At 35.2% G+C, this 17,063-nt stretch overlaps 1 protein-coding gene across 1 annotated transcript; it reads right to left on the bottom strand.

Moving 5' to 3' along the window:
* Nucleotides 1-1,150: 1,150 nt before the first annotated feature.
* LOC132716571 (uncharacterized) lies at nucleotides 1,151-14,630 on the bottom strand. The gene is made up of 4 exons (XM_060699873.1): nucleotides 14,172-14,630; nucleotides 5,637-6,015; nucleotides 4,913-5,098; nucleotides 1,151-3,661 (listed from the first exon to the last, which is right to left on the bottom strand). Exons 1-4 carry the CDS (start codon nucleotides 14,337-14,339, stop codon nucleotides 2,118-2,120), a joined length of 2,277 nt encoding a protein of 758 aa, XP_060555856.1. The 5' UTR covers nucleotides 14,340-14,630; the 3' UTR covers nucleotides 1,151-2,117.
* Nucleotides 14,631-17,063: the final 2,433 nt, after the last annotated feature.

Raw genomic sequence — 17,063 nt, 5'->3', positions numbered from 1 at the left:
TGTAAGAGATTGTGTTGTTTTTAGCTCACCTGAGGACAATGTCCTCAAGGTGAGCTTTTGTGATGGCTCATTGTTCATCATCTGTGCTTGCGGGCGTCCACAACTTCTCCTCCTAAACCACTTGGCAAAATTTGTTGAAACTTTCCAGGGATGTTCCTTGCATGAAGATTTACCAAAGTTTTTTTTAAATAATTAGATTCCATAAGAACTCTGGTTTCCATGGCAACTAGAAGATTTATTTTTCAAAATAAAAAATCTTTTAAAAAATTGAAAGAGCTAGAGCTTATATATACCGTTGCTGTATTAATATCATAGCTAGATGTCAAACATCGACCATGACTGTAATGTTTGAAACTGATTTTAGAGCATAAAATCAGTAAGGGGTGTAAAAGTCAAATACCTTTTGTTTGTTTAGATTAAGTTTAATGAGGGTCTATCCGCATATAAGTAATTTTGTTATTAAAGACCCCCGACATCTCACCTTTATACTGTCCTGCTATGCCCTTGTAGAGTTAATTTTGAAGCACATAGTGGTGTTAATTTTTCTCTGTGCAATTTCCTTGGAGTATTAGCCAAATATATGAATTTTGAGCCGAAAAGTAGGCTAATGTACGTGTTACCTTTCCTTTATACATACAAGAATATTTTTCAATGTCCAGGCTTACATTAGTATACATTTAACATTTCCCACATTAAATATTGTAAAACTCATTAAAAATACAAAAATTGGGGGAGGTGGGGGGGGTGGTGAACTGTCAGAGGGCTGTAAATCATAATGGCAGTTGGTGCCAAGCAAAGGGCCTGTCTTCAAGCCGTCACCATGTACTAGGTCCTCACGCACACTTGTGTTCTTCCTCGTCGTCCCTGTTTATTTTGTAAACCCATCGGTAAAATTAAGTTCTTATGATTACCTGGCTGATAAATTAGAATAATGACTTCATATAATACTCAATGACGCCGCTGGGATATGATATATTATGCGATATTATTCCAAGGTCCAAGCCTGGAATTCCAGGTACGTTAAAAATGATACCAATTCTCAGTTGTTTTTACTGACCCTCGTAAATTGACATCCTTAAATCTGTCTTCCCAGTTTGGATCAAGATGTTTTATATTTAAAGTCACCTTGAGGTAGCCACCTACACCCCCACCCCCCAACACAGACACACACAACATTTTAGTCTCATTTTCCTATCGGAATCTTGAAAAATGCTTAACGTGTAACCTATCCTTTATACATACAAAAATATTTTTCAATGTCCAGTCTTGCATTAGTATAGCTTATGGTCTTCGGCGTATCCATTTATATACTATGACCGGACGTGATGAAAGAAAAAAAAGTTGACCCTTATGGGGTTTGAACCTACGGTCCTAAGTTTCAATGCAGTTGCCTATTTGAATACCTTTCAAAGCGGCGCTAATGCAGTAGGATGGTCATACCTTAAGTTTATTTAAGTTGCAAACGTTGTTGATATGTATTGACAATAACACTTAACAAGATTATTTTATTGATAACATTGAATTGAAACAATAAAGTTCAAACAAAACAATATCATGTTTTAAAATGCTTATTAAGACATTTGAAACAATATCCTAATTTAGAAGACTTTGAGGCAATGTGTCAGTTGTTGATTAAGTCATATTCCAACAATTTTACAATACATTTTTTAAACAAAATATACAAGTTTTTCATTTAGAACATTTTGGCAAGATGTCAGAGTTCAACTTATAAAAAAGTCATCAATATAAAGACGAAGATCAAAAGCCGAATTAAAGGCTCTAAATAACGCAATCTTGTTTAGAGATGCGTGCTGGCACTCGTTTCTGTAATTGTAAATGTAAACATGTAAACTGTTTTGGCTTCTTCTAAGATAGAAATTTTCACCGTGACAATTTCATTCCTCACTGAGTGGTTTGTTAAGATATAACTTAAGTGAAACGTTTGGCTACTGATCAATAAAAGCCGACAATATCGTCACTGTACTGTATGAGTTTATGTCTGTGACAAGCCCACGATGTGCTGACGTAGTTTCAAACCCGGCAATTTCAAAATGATATTCTGTCCTCATTTAGGTCTGTTTTTTCTTCTTTTAAATACTACGTCGGAAACTTATTATTTATAAACTTCTCGATCCTTCACTTTGCAACCGTTTTAACAGCATATTATACCATTCATTTACAAGAAATCGTGGTCTACCTTTTCCTGCACCTGAATTGTTGTTATTCTGTGCTTCTGTGAAAATGGCATTCAATTTTCCTCCACCATTCTGTAAAACTGCGCCATTTGATGTGCTTCTTGAACCAACAAGATTTTTAATTGGTTGAGATGTTTCAAGGATATTTCTGGGACTATTTACTTGAAATCTTGAAGCACTTTCGATTCCAGGTAAATTAAATGTATTGTCAGACGGCGGAGTAACTTTAGGATTCATTATACGCATGCGTGACGTAACTGTTTCTGGTACTGGTAGCCTTTGTCCGGTTCCTGCTCCGTTTATATTTGCATTGTTACCAGAATTAAAGTCGCCACTATTCTGCCAGTTGTTATTGGCTGTGTTTACAGCATTGTTAGCCCAATTCCGCGTTCCCTGCCCGACCCGAGTGTTTTGTACATTATGTATCCTTTGATGTCCTTGCCAGTTTACATTTGTTGGTACTTGTAACCTTGTATTAGGGTGGGCTATACTGTTGCTTTGTCCGTATCCAGATTGATGACTGGTACCATACTCGTTCTGAGAGAGATGTGAATTCTTTTGGATTGTTCCAATCGGTTTTGAGTACTGGTTTGGAGTTGGTTGGTAGGATGTGCCACTCTGAAAGTTAACGGACCTAGGGAAGACGTGACGAGTTATACCGTTATTAACGGTTACACCGTTATTCCAGACGACTGGATTTTGTGCAAACTGCCCCCTCCCATTGTTCAGAAATCCATTGTTATTGTTGAAAGAGTTTTTGTTAAAGTTACTTGCCTGGTTCCATTGTGTGTTGATATTATTGTTGGTCAACATATTCCTGTTTTGTTGACTTGCTAACAACTGATTACTGATGCCTGTATTTGTGCCTTGAGAATTCAAATTTGTAGCTGATAAGCCTGCGTTGTATATAGAATAACCGGCATGATAACTCGACTTTGAACCGTATGTACCTTTCCCATTCTTTCCGCCATATGTGCCAGTTGTCGAGAACGCTGGACTTCCTGCAGCAAAGTTTCCAAACCCATAGTTATTTTCAATTTGTAATGGGTAAATGGGGAGTGCTCTTGCCCACGTGACTGATGCTATTGGTGGAACTGGGGGTGGCTGAACAGGTCCTAATGCCCGGCTATTATGTAGACTAACCGCACCCAAAAGTGGTATTAAACTCAGTAAAGCAAAAACATATTTGTTATTACTTGAGCCTCCGTTGCCATTAGAGATGGTTTGTCCACCTATTGAGTTTCCACTCGAGCCGATGACAAGACGAGGGCTTTCTGGTGTCGATGTGGGTCTAACTTGTGTCGTTCCCGTTGTGATAACTGTAACCGGCCTATTTGTAGTTCCCGGACCACTTGTTGTCGTAGTAACCGGAAATCCGGTAGGGATCGTGATTACAGGCACACCCTTTGTTGTTGTTGTTGTCATGACCTCTGTTGTAGTGCCATTGAGATTACTGCCGTCAGGTTCTGTATTTTAGAACAATTACAATTTATATCTTTTATATGACTGAGTAATAAAAATACATATACGATTACATATACAATGTATTAAATGAAAGCATTGTGAGATTTCAAGTTAGATTTTATAAAAATTGCGCCTTTCATTTAATTTTCATCATTTACAAAGAGATGAACATTGCTGTTACCAAACTAATGTACACACATATTGAATAAGACTTGATCTAATCACGCACAAGACTCGAATTTTATTTTTGAATGCCAGACAATTTTCATTTTACGAAATAAAGCTTTTCTTGAAAGAGCACTTTCAATCTCCATTACAAAAGTTTCAAAAGATCAATCTTACACGTATAGGAAAAATTCAAAACTAAATTTTATAGATTATTAATCTATGTACAGTAGAAAAAAGTGGAATTTTAAAAAGTGGTCATCTGACATAATTCGTACATTTGTTGCATGTTTAACTAATGTACGCGATATATTTTTCTAAATATCTGCAAATAAAGAATTTTAATTATATAGCTAGAAATATGTTTGAACGACACATATGACCTCAGTAAATATGTTGGGGCACAGAACATGTATAAATAAAAATGTTATGATAAGGCAGTATAGTTTGGATGTCATAAACTTTTAACATTAAAAATACCCTTGAAAGTAAAAGGAAAGGTGGCCCTTGATAACTACTGACTTCAAAATCCCTTAATGCATGACATAGTAATAGATCAGACATGATTTTCTTACTGCTAACCATTGATTTCTAAGTGTGACCTTTGGAGTTAGTGTCTAGGTGTTAAGCAAGTCAAACTGTCTCATCATGCTAAACATTTATGCAAGTTGTTTCAAAATCCGTAGATGCATATTTTAACTGCTGACCTTTGACCTCTAAGTATGGCCTTGACATTGTAACTTATGTCTTAGTCTTGCACATGACATACCGTCCCATCATGTTATACATGTGTGCCAAGTTATTTCAAAATCCCTTGATGCACGACAGAGTGATGAGCACGACAAGATTTTATAAATGTTGACCTTTTGACCTCTAAGAATGACCTTGACATTGGTGTACTTGCGCATGACATACCGTCCCATCATGCTACACATTTGTGCCAACTTATTTAAAAAAATCTCGGTGCATGAGTTATGGACAGGACAAGGTTTTCGAACACACGCCCCCCTTCCCCCATGCACAGACGAACAGACGGATGACAAAGACAAAGTTCAAATTATACTATGAAGATTATGAATCATACATACGGTCTGTTCGTGTCGTGGCTACATCATACGCACTTCCGTAGTCGGAAGCCGAGTATATAGGATCTGAAATGTAGCTTGGCTTCGGCTGTCCAACGTTACCAATCATTACATCAGCACAATTGTAGTACTCGGTCTGAGCACCTTGTACTCTACACCATTTCTGATCATCACACCCAGCATAAGTTTCTAAAGAAAAAATAAATGAAGTTCGCTTACTGTAACTGAAGTCTTGATTCCTATACAAATTTGGAGAAGGGACAATATCCTTCAAGAGAGATTAAAACAAAGTTAGAAGGTGACAATTGAAGACTCGATTTTATTCCGTCGGTCTATTCATGAGAGATGATAACCGGGCCACATCTCTCACGCCCCTAGCACCGTCACAATTAAGTAGAGTATGGAATATCATATTACAAGTTTTTGTATCTTTTGTCAAATGATTAAACACCAATTCGATTACTCCATAAGTAACTTAGAAGCGCAACAGATGTATCGACTATTGAGGATTATATAATGTAAAGTTCTTTATGTCATAATAGGACATTGTACAAAATGAACAAATAATAATAAACATAGAAACTCACATATTGTAACAAATGCACTTTTGAAGTTTCAAAAGCATGGTTTTGCTTGCTTGTTCGATTTTTAAATGACTTTTTGTTCTTCGACCCATATAAACAGAGAGTAGATCTATTTTCCATTTATTCAGTAATTTAAATGCTACCTTTTCTGAAGCGCCATTGCAGGAGGCAGTAGTTACACGTGACCCCAGCCGGAAGTTGTACATGAATGATGATAAGACCTTGTGTTGGAGGAACTTCCATGTATGTTTTACCGGTGTCAGTTATTGTCAATAAATGTTTATCTAGACACGCCTGTGTCTGGTTTGAATCTTCATCACACAGTCGGAACTCATAGAAGCCAGGTGCTCCTGGTAAATTGTTCCATATACTTATCTCTGCGACCTGACCCGATTCGTAAAATCTCGTTCGAACTCTCGGATTTGCATATTTCCCGCCAACTTCATTGTCTCTTGGAGGCTTGTCTGTGTATGGGTCGCCGCACAAACCGCAATTTCTACTACCGTCTGCATTTATCTTTACCTAGGATATATTAATATACACTTTGAAATAGTAAACCATGGTGGCTGATTTGGAATGCTTTTGTGCGTCATGTTGTCGCTAGCGAAAGCACGACAAAGCGCCAAACGGCGCGTTGTCGGACTTTCGTCTTGTCGTCCTGTCGCCAACGATGCACGCCAAACGGCGCGTTGTCGTGCGGCGTGTTGTCACGATGTCACATTGTCGCTCGGCTAAAATTGGAGGATTGGCGACAGAGCCGAGTGACAGGGCGATAACGCGCCGCACGACAATGCGCCGTTTGTCGTGCTTCGCTAGAGACAGGACGACAGTGCGACAACGCGCCGTTTGGCGCGTTTCGCTTGAGACAAGACGAAAAGGCGATAACGATATAGGTTTTGTTGTCGCTATCAACAACGCTACGCTCAAAGTGTACCAAATCAGCCACCGTGGCCTTTAGGTTTTCTAAAGGTTAAACATGTTATTTTTTAGATATATTGTTTCATATAATTGTCAAATCAAAAGAATTAAGGTGGAAAATGAAATTTGTTGTCGATAAAATACATAAACAATAAGGACTTCCCTCGATACCTCTGTTTCTGTTTCTACAACCATTTTATGTCCTGTTTATTTTATATCTATGAATTTCGGACTTTTGGCAATGAACGTCAGTGACGCGTTTTACTCGTAAATAGCTCTCGGGACGTTGTTTTGAAGAAGGCTTAAGAAGGTCTGCAATTTTCATGTAATTTTTTATGTGATTAATGCTTCCGAGGGATTATTTTGTTTCCAGATTTGTAACAGTGATACTAAGTATGATGCACTTTTTCAAGATAAAATTACTGAAATACTTAGTTTTAAACAGCACAGAATTGTTTTTTCCAACATAAAACGAAAGCTGAAGGCTTTACTATTTTTTAAGAAAAATACTTTCAAATGTGAAAAAAATATCGAAATTGGTCCACTGTGTCCAGTAACCGCACACACACACACAATTCTATTTCTAAAAGGCGTTCAATATTTAGTGTTACAGTTTCCGAAATAGTAATCACTGGGCATATTACAGTTACAGTTTCCGAAATAGTAATCACTGGGCATATTACAGTTACAGTTTCCGAAATAGTAATCACTGGGCATATTACAGTTACAGTTTCCGAAATAGTAATCACTGGGCATATTAATTACAGTTACAGTTTCCGAAATAGTAATCACTGGGCATATTACAGTTACAGCTTCCGAAATAGTAATTACTGGGCATATCATAGTTTCCGAAATAGTAATCACTGGGCATATAAATTACAGTTACAGCTTCCGAAATAGTAATCACTGGGCATATTAATTACAGTTACAGTTTCCGAAATAGTAATCACTGGGCATATTACAGTTACAGCTTCCGAAATAGTAATTACTGGGCATATCATAGTTTCCGAAATAGTAATCACTGGGCATATAAATTACAGTTACAGCTTCCGAAATAGTAATCACTGGGCATATTAATTACAGTTAAAGCTTTCGAAATAGTAATCACTGGGCATATTACTGTTACAGCTTCCGAAATAGTAATCACTGGGCATATTACAGTTATAGCTTCCGAAATATTAATCACTGGCATATTACAGTTACAGTTTCCGAAATAGTAATCATTGGGCATACTAGTATTACAGTTTCCGAAATAGTAATCACTGGGCATATTACTTAGATATCTTATTGCGTTTTTAGCCTTTTTGACCATTAGTCACGACTTAAAGCTCAAAGGTACTCCACTGAGGTACGGCCGAATGTCACAAAAAAAAGTAAAATTTCACGAACCGATATTTTTTTGTTACCTGCGAGTTAGGGACATTCAAACAGAATCAGTGATACATTGATATGTGTTCTTTGGATTGGCAAGTCGTTTGAAATACATATTTTCTCCAATTTTGTGGGAAAAGCGTTTAAACACCTTTCAGTTTGCAAATCTGAATAAAAACAACGGTCACGTGATGATTCTCGGGATGACTAAAAAAGCGAAACGGAGAATTTTTTGTGTATCGGCAGCAACGAAAGTGCGAAACCGGAATATACCACAATCCATAAATTTAAAAGCAAATAATGGGTTTTTTTTGTTAAATTTCTTGTTGTTCACATATGTTCTTGTGAGAAAAATCTTTCAAAAAGCAATTTCAATATATTTAAAGCATTACATTGTTGTAATCATGTTTTTTTCTCCATTACAATGATGAATTTAGCTAAACGTACGGAGTTCGAAAACTGACATACACAAATTTTACAAATATTCTATGTTAATTTGAGAGCTTTCGTGTAATTATTAAATATTATGTATTAACTTTGTAATGGTTAAAATATCATGATATCTAGGCTAAGAAAATTTACTTTGTCAATCAGTGTAATGGGTCCTATTTCAAAGGTCACTTTGGTTTATCTGACACACGTTCAGGAAAAAAAACTTCGTAATACCTTTTATACAACGAACATGAATTTGAGTATTGTAAGCATAAAAAATCACATGCACACACAAAATGTTATTCCAGAATTTTCTCTTTAACTCTGATCAAAGCACTGAAAGCACTGGCTAAATAGAGAATGAATCCGGCCTCATTATAGGACATTTAGGCTTCAACTTTATTAGATAATATTTCTAATGTATGTCTAGTGCACATAATTAAAATTCTTTAAGAAAAAATCGATCTCCTTTGCTAGATAGATCTGAAATTTAATATTTATCGTTTTACATACATACTTTGCATATTTATCCGCATTGGATGTAAACTTTGTTGATGAAAAGATTACTATGTTTTGATCTAGACATTCAAAACTATAGGTAATTGATACCTGTTTCATGCACATGGTAAAACATTATCAAGAAGGTCGGAAAAGAGTTACAATCTGGCTCTATTAATATTATTATTATCATTATTGATTTAGCAGATATCCTGATAATTTTTTTCTTATTGGAAGGCCTCCGTACTAGTGATGGGTCAATTGAGCTGTGCTTTAATGTTACCAATATATTGAAAGCTTCCCGGTGGAAAAGAAATTGAGAGCGTTATAAGAGTAAAAAAGGAAAACTGGAATAAAGACAATCAAGGCGACGGCAACGTTCACATGACGCAGCCCCCGACATAGTCAAGCTTCCACAGCAGGGTTATTGCCGTGACTAGTGAAATAAACTTTAAAACTGATTATATAGTTGTTGTTTTTTTTAAACCCTAACTTTCTTTCAAATTAAACGAAACAAACAAAATCATGATACAGCAAGACAAATGTGAAGGGCAGGTAAGTAAAAGTAACTTTTAAGAATTCAGAAAGATATTATTAACCTCACCTCATACAACAACCATTGCTTAAACTATGTTTTATAATACTTCCAACTCCTAGACGGTAAAGGGCAATGCATATATAAACCATTGTTTTTACTCCTTATAGCCTGTTTATCATGGCATACTCATTGTTAATAGTTTTGTAAATGTTTTGATAAAAAAGTCGGGTTCATTTCCCGACTATTTTGAAAACACGAGTGACTGGTTTCAAAAACCACAATGGCTAAATATTGATCGGATGCATTTCATTGCATAAATAAGTTAGGGAAAGAACGCTGCTTTTCTTTCTTTATAGCACGAAAACCTTTACTTTTCTCTACTTTTGTCTCTTCTTTCTTCCTGTTTTTCATTTTTGTTGTTTATTCTTTTTATTTACCACTTGAAAGCCTGAAATTAATGTTTTCATTGATAATTTAGCTGTGGTCCTGTTTTGCTTGGTCGTGTGGGTGTTGTATTCATTGAATGTTACCATTCCTTTTTGTATTTCTGATCGAAGATTAGGAAATACAAAGCTAACATTCAATCTCTGACACAGCGGTTTCACGACAAATCTAACAACAAACAGTTCTTAAAACACCTGAAAACTACCGATTTAAAAGAAAGAAATATTTTCATTTTGTTATAAGTATCCAACAAATTACAACGCATTCAAAGTTAAAAAGTAGCTTTGGCTTATAGAATTGTCAATGAATGCACATTCACAAATTACGCGGATGAATATCATTTTAATCAATGAAAATGCTATTTTAAGCGATGTCGAGAGCTTATTTCACAAATAAATCTGACTGTCGAGTAGTGGAATATATACATGTCGGACTGTTTTGGCGAGAATATTTTTGTTAAATTATTTACATCAATGTTAAAGAACAAGTTTATCTTGAACAAAAAACATCGAAATTAACCCGAAATGCAGTGAAAAATCTTAATTTAGTATTACTTGATTTTATTCAGGCATTGTTCGTATATCTTCTCCGTGGTGCAAGGGTAACGCGCTCGTTTAGTGTGTCTGGGGTTCAAATCCAATTCAAGGCAATTATTTTTATAAAGTTTCTTTGTTAAGGAAATAGCCACGATATGCAAGGATAAAGTGTGGCTGTCATAAAAATGAACATAAATGATTTTTGATGCAACTCTAGTCATGCAAAATGTTTCAAACTCTGGTACCAAGCAAGAAGAATTATAGTACATAAAAATAAACTTATACAGGAAAATAATACAGTTGTACAGTGCGATTTATATTGCAAAGATCAGAAAATACCACAGAGCTTGCAGCCTTTTGATTTATCTTGTTTTTCGTATGTATTTCTGGAGATTAAATGGGTGGTTCTCGTAATACTTTAAGATTTATAAGATTGTGTATTAAAAGCCTTTGTAAATTGTTTCGGAAATACTGGATATCGTTTTGAAAATTTTAGAGCTACTTAAGTATTTTAAACACGTGAACGAAAAATTTCACAGTAACAGGAATTAAAATTAATTCCTAAGTATTTCGATTATAGTGATTATACCGTAATCAAACGTTAAAGGTCTCCTAAGAAATGTTCTTTGGAATTAAAAATTAAGTGTAAGCACTAGAACATAAACCACCAGATTGCTTGCAAAATCTTTATCGGCAGGATAAATTGGTTCACAAAACATGATTTTTCACAGTCAAGATCAAATGAACAGACTGTCATTTTCTTCCTGTTACCGAATGATACGAAACAGACTGTCATTTTTTCTTCCTGTTACCGAAAAAAAAACACCAGGAAGATTTCAAGTAGAGGACACGTCACTGACAGAATGTTCTTTAATATTTGAATAGAAAAAGAATTTGCTAAAGCCAATTTATGAAAGAGAAATCGGGGATGCTACTTATTAAATTATTTGCCTATAAAAGAGGATTTATTTTACTCGTTTAGATTATTTTTCAAAAACAAAAGTCTCAAAAAAGCAAAGGTTAGCTGATATTTAGATGTAAACCGCGACATATGAAATTAATTTACCTGTGAAACTGGAGTGAAAATGTGATAGTTTATCCGGTTTTTCTTCAGTGCCTTCAGCACTTTGATCTTATCTGTAGTACAAGTAAACTATATCGTTTTCACCAAAAAATCATTAAATTCTAAACAAGTTTCTAATAGAATCATAAACATTTATTGTATCATAGTTTGAAGACTTTTTTGTTGAAAACGTGTCAGAGTTAAATCGAATTCATATACATGCACAGTGCGTAACTGGAGTGCAGGTAATAAATACCAACACTCCAGAGCATGCCCATTGATGTATTCATTCTTTTTTTTTTTGGGGGGGGGTGCTTTTATGGAATAACGATAGAAATGCCACATTCAGAAGCTAGTTCATAGGTTTTTTTCTGGGGTTTCATATTGTTACAATAGGAAACGTGCATTTAATTTTGCCTATGGTATGAATATGATGTAATTGTGTGTGGAACGTGTATGTACGATCCTATCAAGATAGCCTACGAAACGTCACTCATTACATACACAGATGCCCGTTTGTGCCAGAAACAATTTTGCAAAGGGGGCACCTGAGTTCTTTCTCCACCAGTAAAACTGAAGAGTCGCAAAAATGACCTACACAGTTTTGTGTGACGTAACCCCACTCTATCCCAAATACAAACAATCAAATCAAATGAGACATGTCATTAACTGTATTTGATTTAAATACGTTATAGATAGCGTTAAATACTTTTATTAGTGTGATTACACTGTGCTCGTTTTAGTATAAATATCACCGATGCATTATGTTTGCCTTAGAATATTGAAATTGAAACTGAAATGTCAATGAAAATAATTGTACATGTTTATAATATCTTTCCGTTTTGTCTAGAAAATGACCGCTTCGCTGGCGTTTGATTTTTCAAGACTACGAAATTGCTACCTTGATTATCTTTTATACAGTTTTTCATCGTTATACTCAAGTTATATAAACATGATAGGTTAGAGAGTTGAGAAAAAATCAATAGACTTTTTTACCCCCGTTTACTCTGTTGTTCCAAAAATGTCCGTTGCGTATTTTAGTTATACCCGATGAATTGTGGGTAACTTCTGTACATGTCTGGGAAAACCAACTTTCATTTTTGCATCAAAAGCTAATGTGAATATGCATTTTCTAGCATAATTGTTGTTAGAGGGTTGGTTAAAGTGTAAGTTATTGTTATTTTAGTCATAATATTGTGATTTGTGGGGAAATTTGTATACATATTTTTTGGACACCAAATTACCCGTCAGACCTCAGTGTAGCCCCTTCAAAGTGAAACCTGCAAGCAAAACCGTGCATGGTATTCTGTGTTTAGCTCCACCTTAAAATCTTTATTCGGACCCCATCAATTATTTTCTCAGATATGTTCCGTATAAACTGTTTGATATGACAACGAATACTAGAATTTTATTAATATGCAGGGAACTACATGCATCTAATCTCAACAAGAATTAAACACAAAATGCTATTATTTCATCACCTTATACAACCTTTGTGCTACTTTTTTGTTAGTATGCAGTGCTTATTGTTCGTAAAAAGAATGGTGGAAAATATGTATTTGCTAACTATGCACTAAATAAAATTTTCATTTACAACCAGAAGATTCTTCACATTATGATCGTTACATAAATTTATTTTGCCGAAAATAGGTGCACATTGACTTTCTGCCCTTCTCGTGTGTATTTCGGCGCTTTACTTGTTTTATAATATACACTTAGGCACGAGTCATTTGTAACAACGTGTCCCGCTCCACGGTTCTCCAGATAGTTATGGGGGCTAGCGGGAGCGGAAGAAAAGAGCCAGACGCCCCCGTATTGTCGTGCTGTCATACGCAGTTTTTTTGGTGCCAAAATAGCGTGAACCTGGGTATGCCCATCTCTCGATGCTGAGGCTTTCATCACAGTTTTACAATGTACCTATCGCGCCAAAAATCGGGTTTCGTCGGAGTCACAATTGGCCATAACATTAACATCATTATGTGAAAGTTATATGAAAATAAATGAGCCGCGTCACGACAAAACCAACATATTGCGTTTGCGACCAGCATGGATCCAGACCAGCCTGCGCATCCGCGCAGTCTGATCAGGATCCATGCTGTTCGCTTACAAACCCTATAATAAGTGGAGAAGCTGATAACAAACAGCATGAATCCTGATCAGACTGCGCAGATGCGCAGGCTGGTCTGGATCCATATGCTGGTCGCAAACGCACTATGTTGGTTTTTTCGTGACGCGGCTAAAATATGAAAACCAAAGTACAAGGGGCGAATTTAGGTAGATTGAAATACTGCGATAATAATCCGTGTTCTTCAAACTTCGTAAGTCATATGTATGTTTAAAACATGTTTCTAATGATGCCATTGTTTAAAGGCCCATTATGTCCCAGAAATGCTTTTATTCTTATTTCTCAAAAAAAAATTCAGTTTCGAAACAAATACTATTATCCAAGTATGTGAAACATGTATTTCTCTGTTGCGTTTTGGCAATTAGTTCAGTTATATTGATTTAGAATGTTGTATGGAAGTTAAAATACTACTTTCTTTACATTTTGCTACTTCTTTGACAAATTATTTTTATTATATTATTATATTATAAGTAACAAAGATTTATTGACAGATTATATGGCCTTATATGAACAGTTGTTATGGAAATATAACCCGAGTCGTTTATATACGGTCATATAACCTTTCAGGAATATTGATATTGAATTTTTAATACAGCAAACTTACTTCTTTTGAGAAAAAGTGAGATTTTTTCAGCCGTGTTTATAAAACTTTATAAACGTTGCGCACAATATTTTGTTATAAAGTTGTGATACTGAAGGCCATATTTACTTATAAAAACAGATTATGAAAATTATATAACCATATTAACTTACAGGTACTGCACCACAATCTAAGTTTCTGAAGTTGTAATTGACCGGTGTTTTAATCTGATAATACCACGCTGCCGATCTACTCGGCGGATCTTGAAGCCACGCACTTCCATTACACGTGCGCACACATGCAGCAATGCAAAACAAAACTACTATCCAAAATTTACTCATGTTTTCTGTTTGAAATAGTTGGTTAAATTCATAAACGTCTCTTAATCCAGTGGAATTTTTAGCTGAAAAAACACTTTATCCATTTTATTTCTGAAAACTGTTCCTTTTTTATTAATTGTTATTTTTACCTAATGCTATTTGTGTCACCAGTTATTTTTTTCTCTTTTTTAAGTTTAGTCATTTGAAAGTATATTAAATTTTTGCATCGAGCCTGTCCATGACCCTTGTGACAAGAACTCAAGTAGGAAAGTTTTACAACATGAAAATCTTATTCTGGTATATTTCACAGGTCAAACTATCAATCAAAAAATTTAATTTTGACATTTTTAACAGTGAATTGCCCGAAATTAGCACGCGAGATTGTGTATTCGCTCATATGGTCAGTTAAATGACCCTTGGGACATGGGAGGTTGACTTCCTTCTATGTATTTGTTGTTTTAAATTTTGAAATTTTCAAGTACATATTTAAGTGTAATAAATCTGATAGTTATTGACCGTCATATAGGGATGAAGATCATTACGTGAATCAAGTGCGTCATCACATTATACCATAGCTTATGTAAGGGCCATAACTTGTGCAAAGAATACTTCAAACTTTAATAAAAACCGGTTATTACCACTTCCGTTTTCAATAAAAAAAATGAAAATACAAAAGAAAGACAATTAAAAAATGCTTCGTATATTGTAGCTAAATGATTTGATGATGCTATTGTATTAATAGCAGATAATGTTGAAAATTTGAAACGTATTTTGAATGAATTTAATGTTGGTTGTAAGAGTATGAACCATAGTAAATGTTATATTGTTTTCTTCAGAAATGAGTAGATAGAAAGATATCAGTTTATATTTATGTGTGATAATGATGCATTAGATGAGTATATACTTAGATGTTGCGCTAACTGAACGCTTGAATAATACAATAACAGCCAAAATTGTTGCCAAGTCAGCCAATAGAGTCCTTGGACTATTTATCGATTGGGGATGGGGGGGGGGGAGAGGTGTACCTCTCGGGCATTTACGGAGCCTCGACGACTAAGGGTATTGAAGAGTACAGTCCAGTATAGAGCTGCTAGATTTTTCATTGTTGAAAAACATTTTAGATGTTGGTAAAAATTCGCCATAGAGGAGCGATGAGTGGTTAAGGTGTCTCCCTCTCAATTCAGTGATCATGGGTTCGAGCCCTACTCAGGTCACGACCATATTTATTCATATGACACCAGTACTGGTTGGCAGGAAGCGGGCTCGAAAGTGATTAAAAGTTGCAAGAACTTGTTTCGCAATCGAGCTTAAATAAATATGTTTAATACCAATATACGCAAAATGCTGCTGTAAAAGGTGCTAATGGCTGGCTACCATAACACGGTGTAAGATTAGGATTAGTACAATCTGACTTTAGTTCAGATCTACTTAATTAAGTTATTTCTTGCATGCAATGCGTAGCGTTATATAGGAGCTGTAGAAAAGTATTATATATCGGTGGTGTAGACTTAACAATATGGGCAACAATAGGTCAAATAAAAAAATTAAAATGGTCATTATTTATTCAAAGGCCGAAATTGTAAAAAATATGAGTTTTAAAGTTTGTTACATGTATGAAAAAACATTATATGAATAGATGCACTAATGTAAAAAAAAAATCTAAATAAACAAGAAATTAGCCGCGTCACGACAAAACCAACATAGTGCGTTTGCGACCAGCATGGATCCAGACCAGCCTGCGCATCCGCGCATGCAGTCTGATCAGGATCCATGCTGTTCACTTACCAACTCTATTACAAGTAGAGAAACTGATAGCGAACAGCATGGATCCTGATCAGACTGCACGGATGCGCAGGCTGATCAGAATCCATGCCGGTCGCAAACGCAATATGTTGGCTTTGTCGTGACGCGGCTCACTGAGAGTAAGGTCCCATAGTAGAATTTTAAAAAAAAATATATGAAGTTGAACCTTATAGTCTGCTTGTGCATAATAAGAATCATAGAGGCGGCCATAGCAAAGTTTAGAAGTAGAACTGCTCCATTTAGCATTAACATAGGAAGATATACAAGTAAACCTTTTGAGATAAGAACATGTTTACAGTATTGTAACAGTTTAGGAATACATGTTATCGAAAACGGAAGACATGTACATATAATGCTAGACTGACCTTTATACTATATATGAAGAGAAACAAGAGCTTTTTACTGAGGTTCAAACTCAATATCCGTGTTTTATGATGTTAAGACTGAAAATAAGCTTTAGATTTCTTTTTCACTTAAATTTCTGCTCTATAGTTAACGTTGTACAAACAGTTCTAAATGCCCGGAGGTGACTAGGTTTGACTGACGTTATTATTAATATAACGGAAATTACAACTAAATTGAATAAATTGACAGGTAAAGTAGTTTGAAGACCTTTCACTTGAATGATTTGATGTGTACAACTTGACAGAAATCTTTATCAAACTTTATAACCCATTTAGATATTGACATATCATATTTAATGTACCCGGGAATCGTAAAATAGAATTATTTTGTTTTATCTAATGAAAGTTGACATTACTTAAAGTTGCACGCCTCCATATCAGCCAAAATATTACAAGAAAATCAAACTTGAACTATGCTTTTAAGAAAAGTAAAAAGATTGAAGATTCAAGTAATGATTTACATAATGTGAACGATTAATGACTGATTTTGCCGTATTTGTCACCATATTTCTACTGCGTGACTAACGCAGTAAGGACT

The sequence above is a fragment of the Ruditapes philippinarum genome, unplaced genomic scaffold (genome assembly GCF_026571515.1).
Source record: "Ruditapes philippinarum isolate M1 unplaced genomic scaffold, ASM2657151v2 ctg4884_1_1_1_1, whole genome shotgun sequence".
NCBI classification, from domain to species: Eukaryota; Metazoa; Mollusca; class Bivalvia; order Venerida; family Veneridae; genus Ruditapes; species Ruditapes philippinarum.
The sequence above is the reverse complement of the archived record's forward strand: the minus strand, read 5'-3'. Positions and strand labels throughout refer to the sequence as shown.

Bases quoted from the DNA above. Each gene is read 5' to 3' on its own strand.
- LOC132716571 (XM_060699873.1), bottom strand. From the start codon at position 14,339: ATGAGTAAATTTTGGATAGTAGTTTTGTTTTGCATTGCTGCATGTGTG. The intron at 6,016-14,171 runs GTAAGTTAATAT...AATATATCCTAG, and splicing joins TAGATTGTGGTGCAGTACCT to GTAAAGATAAATGCAGACGG. The intron at 3,662-4,912 runs GTATGTATGATT...TCTAAAATACAG, and splicing joins AGCCACGACACGAACAGACC to AACCTGACGGCAGTAATCTC.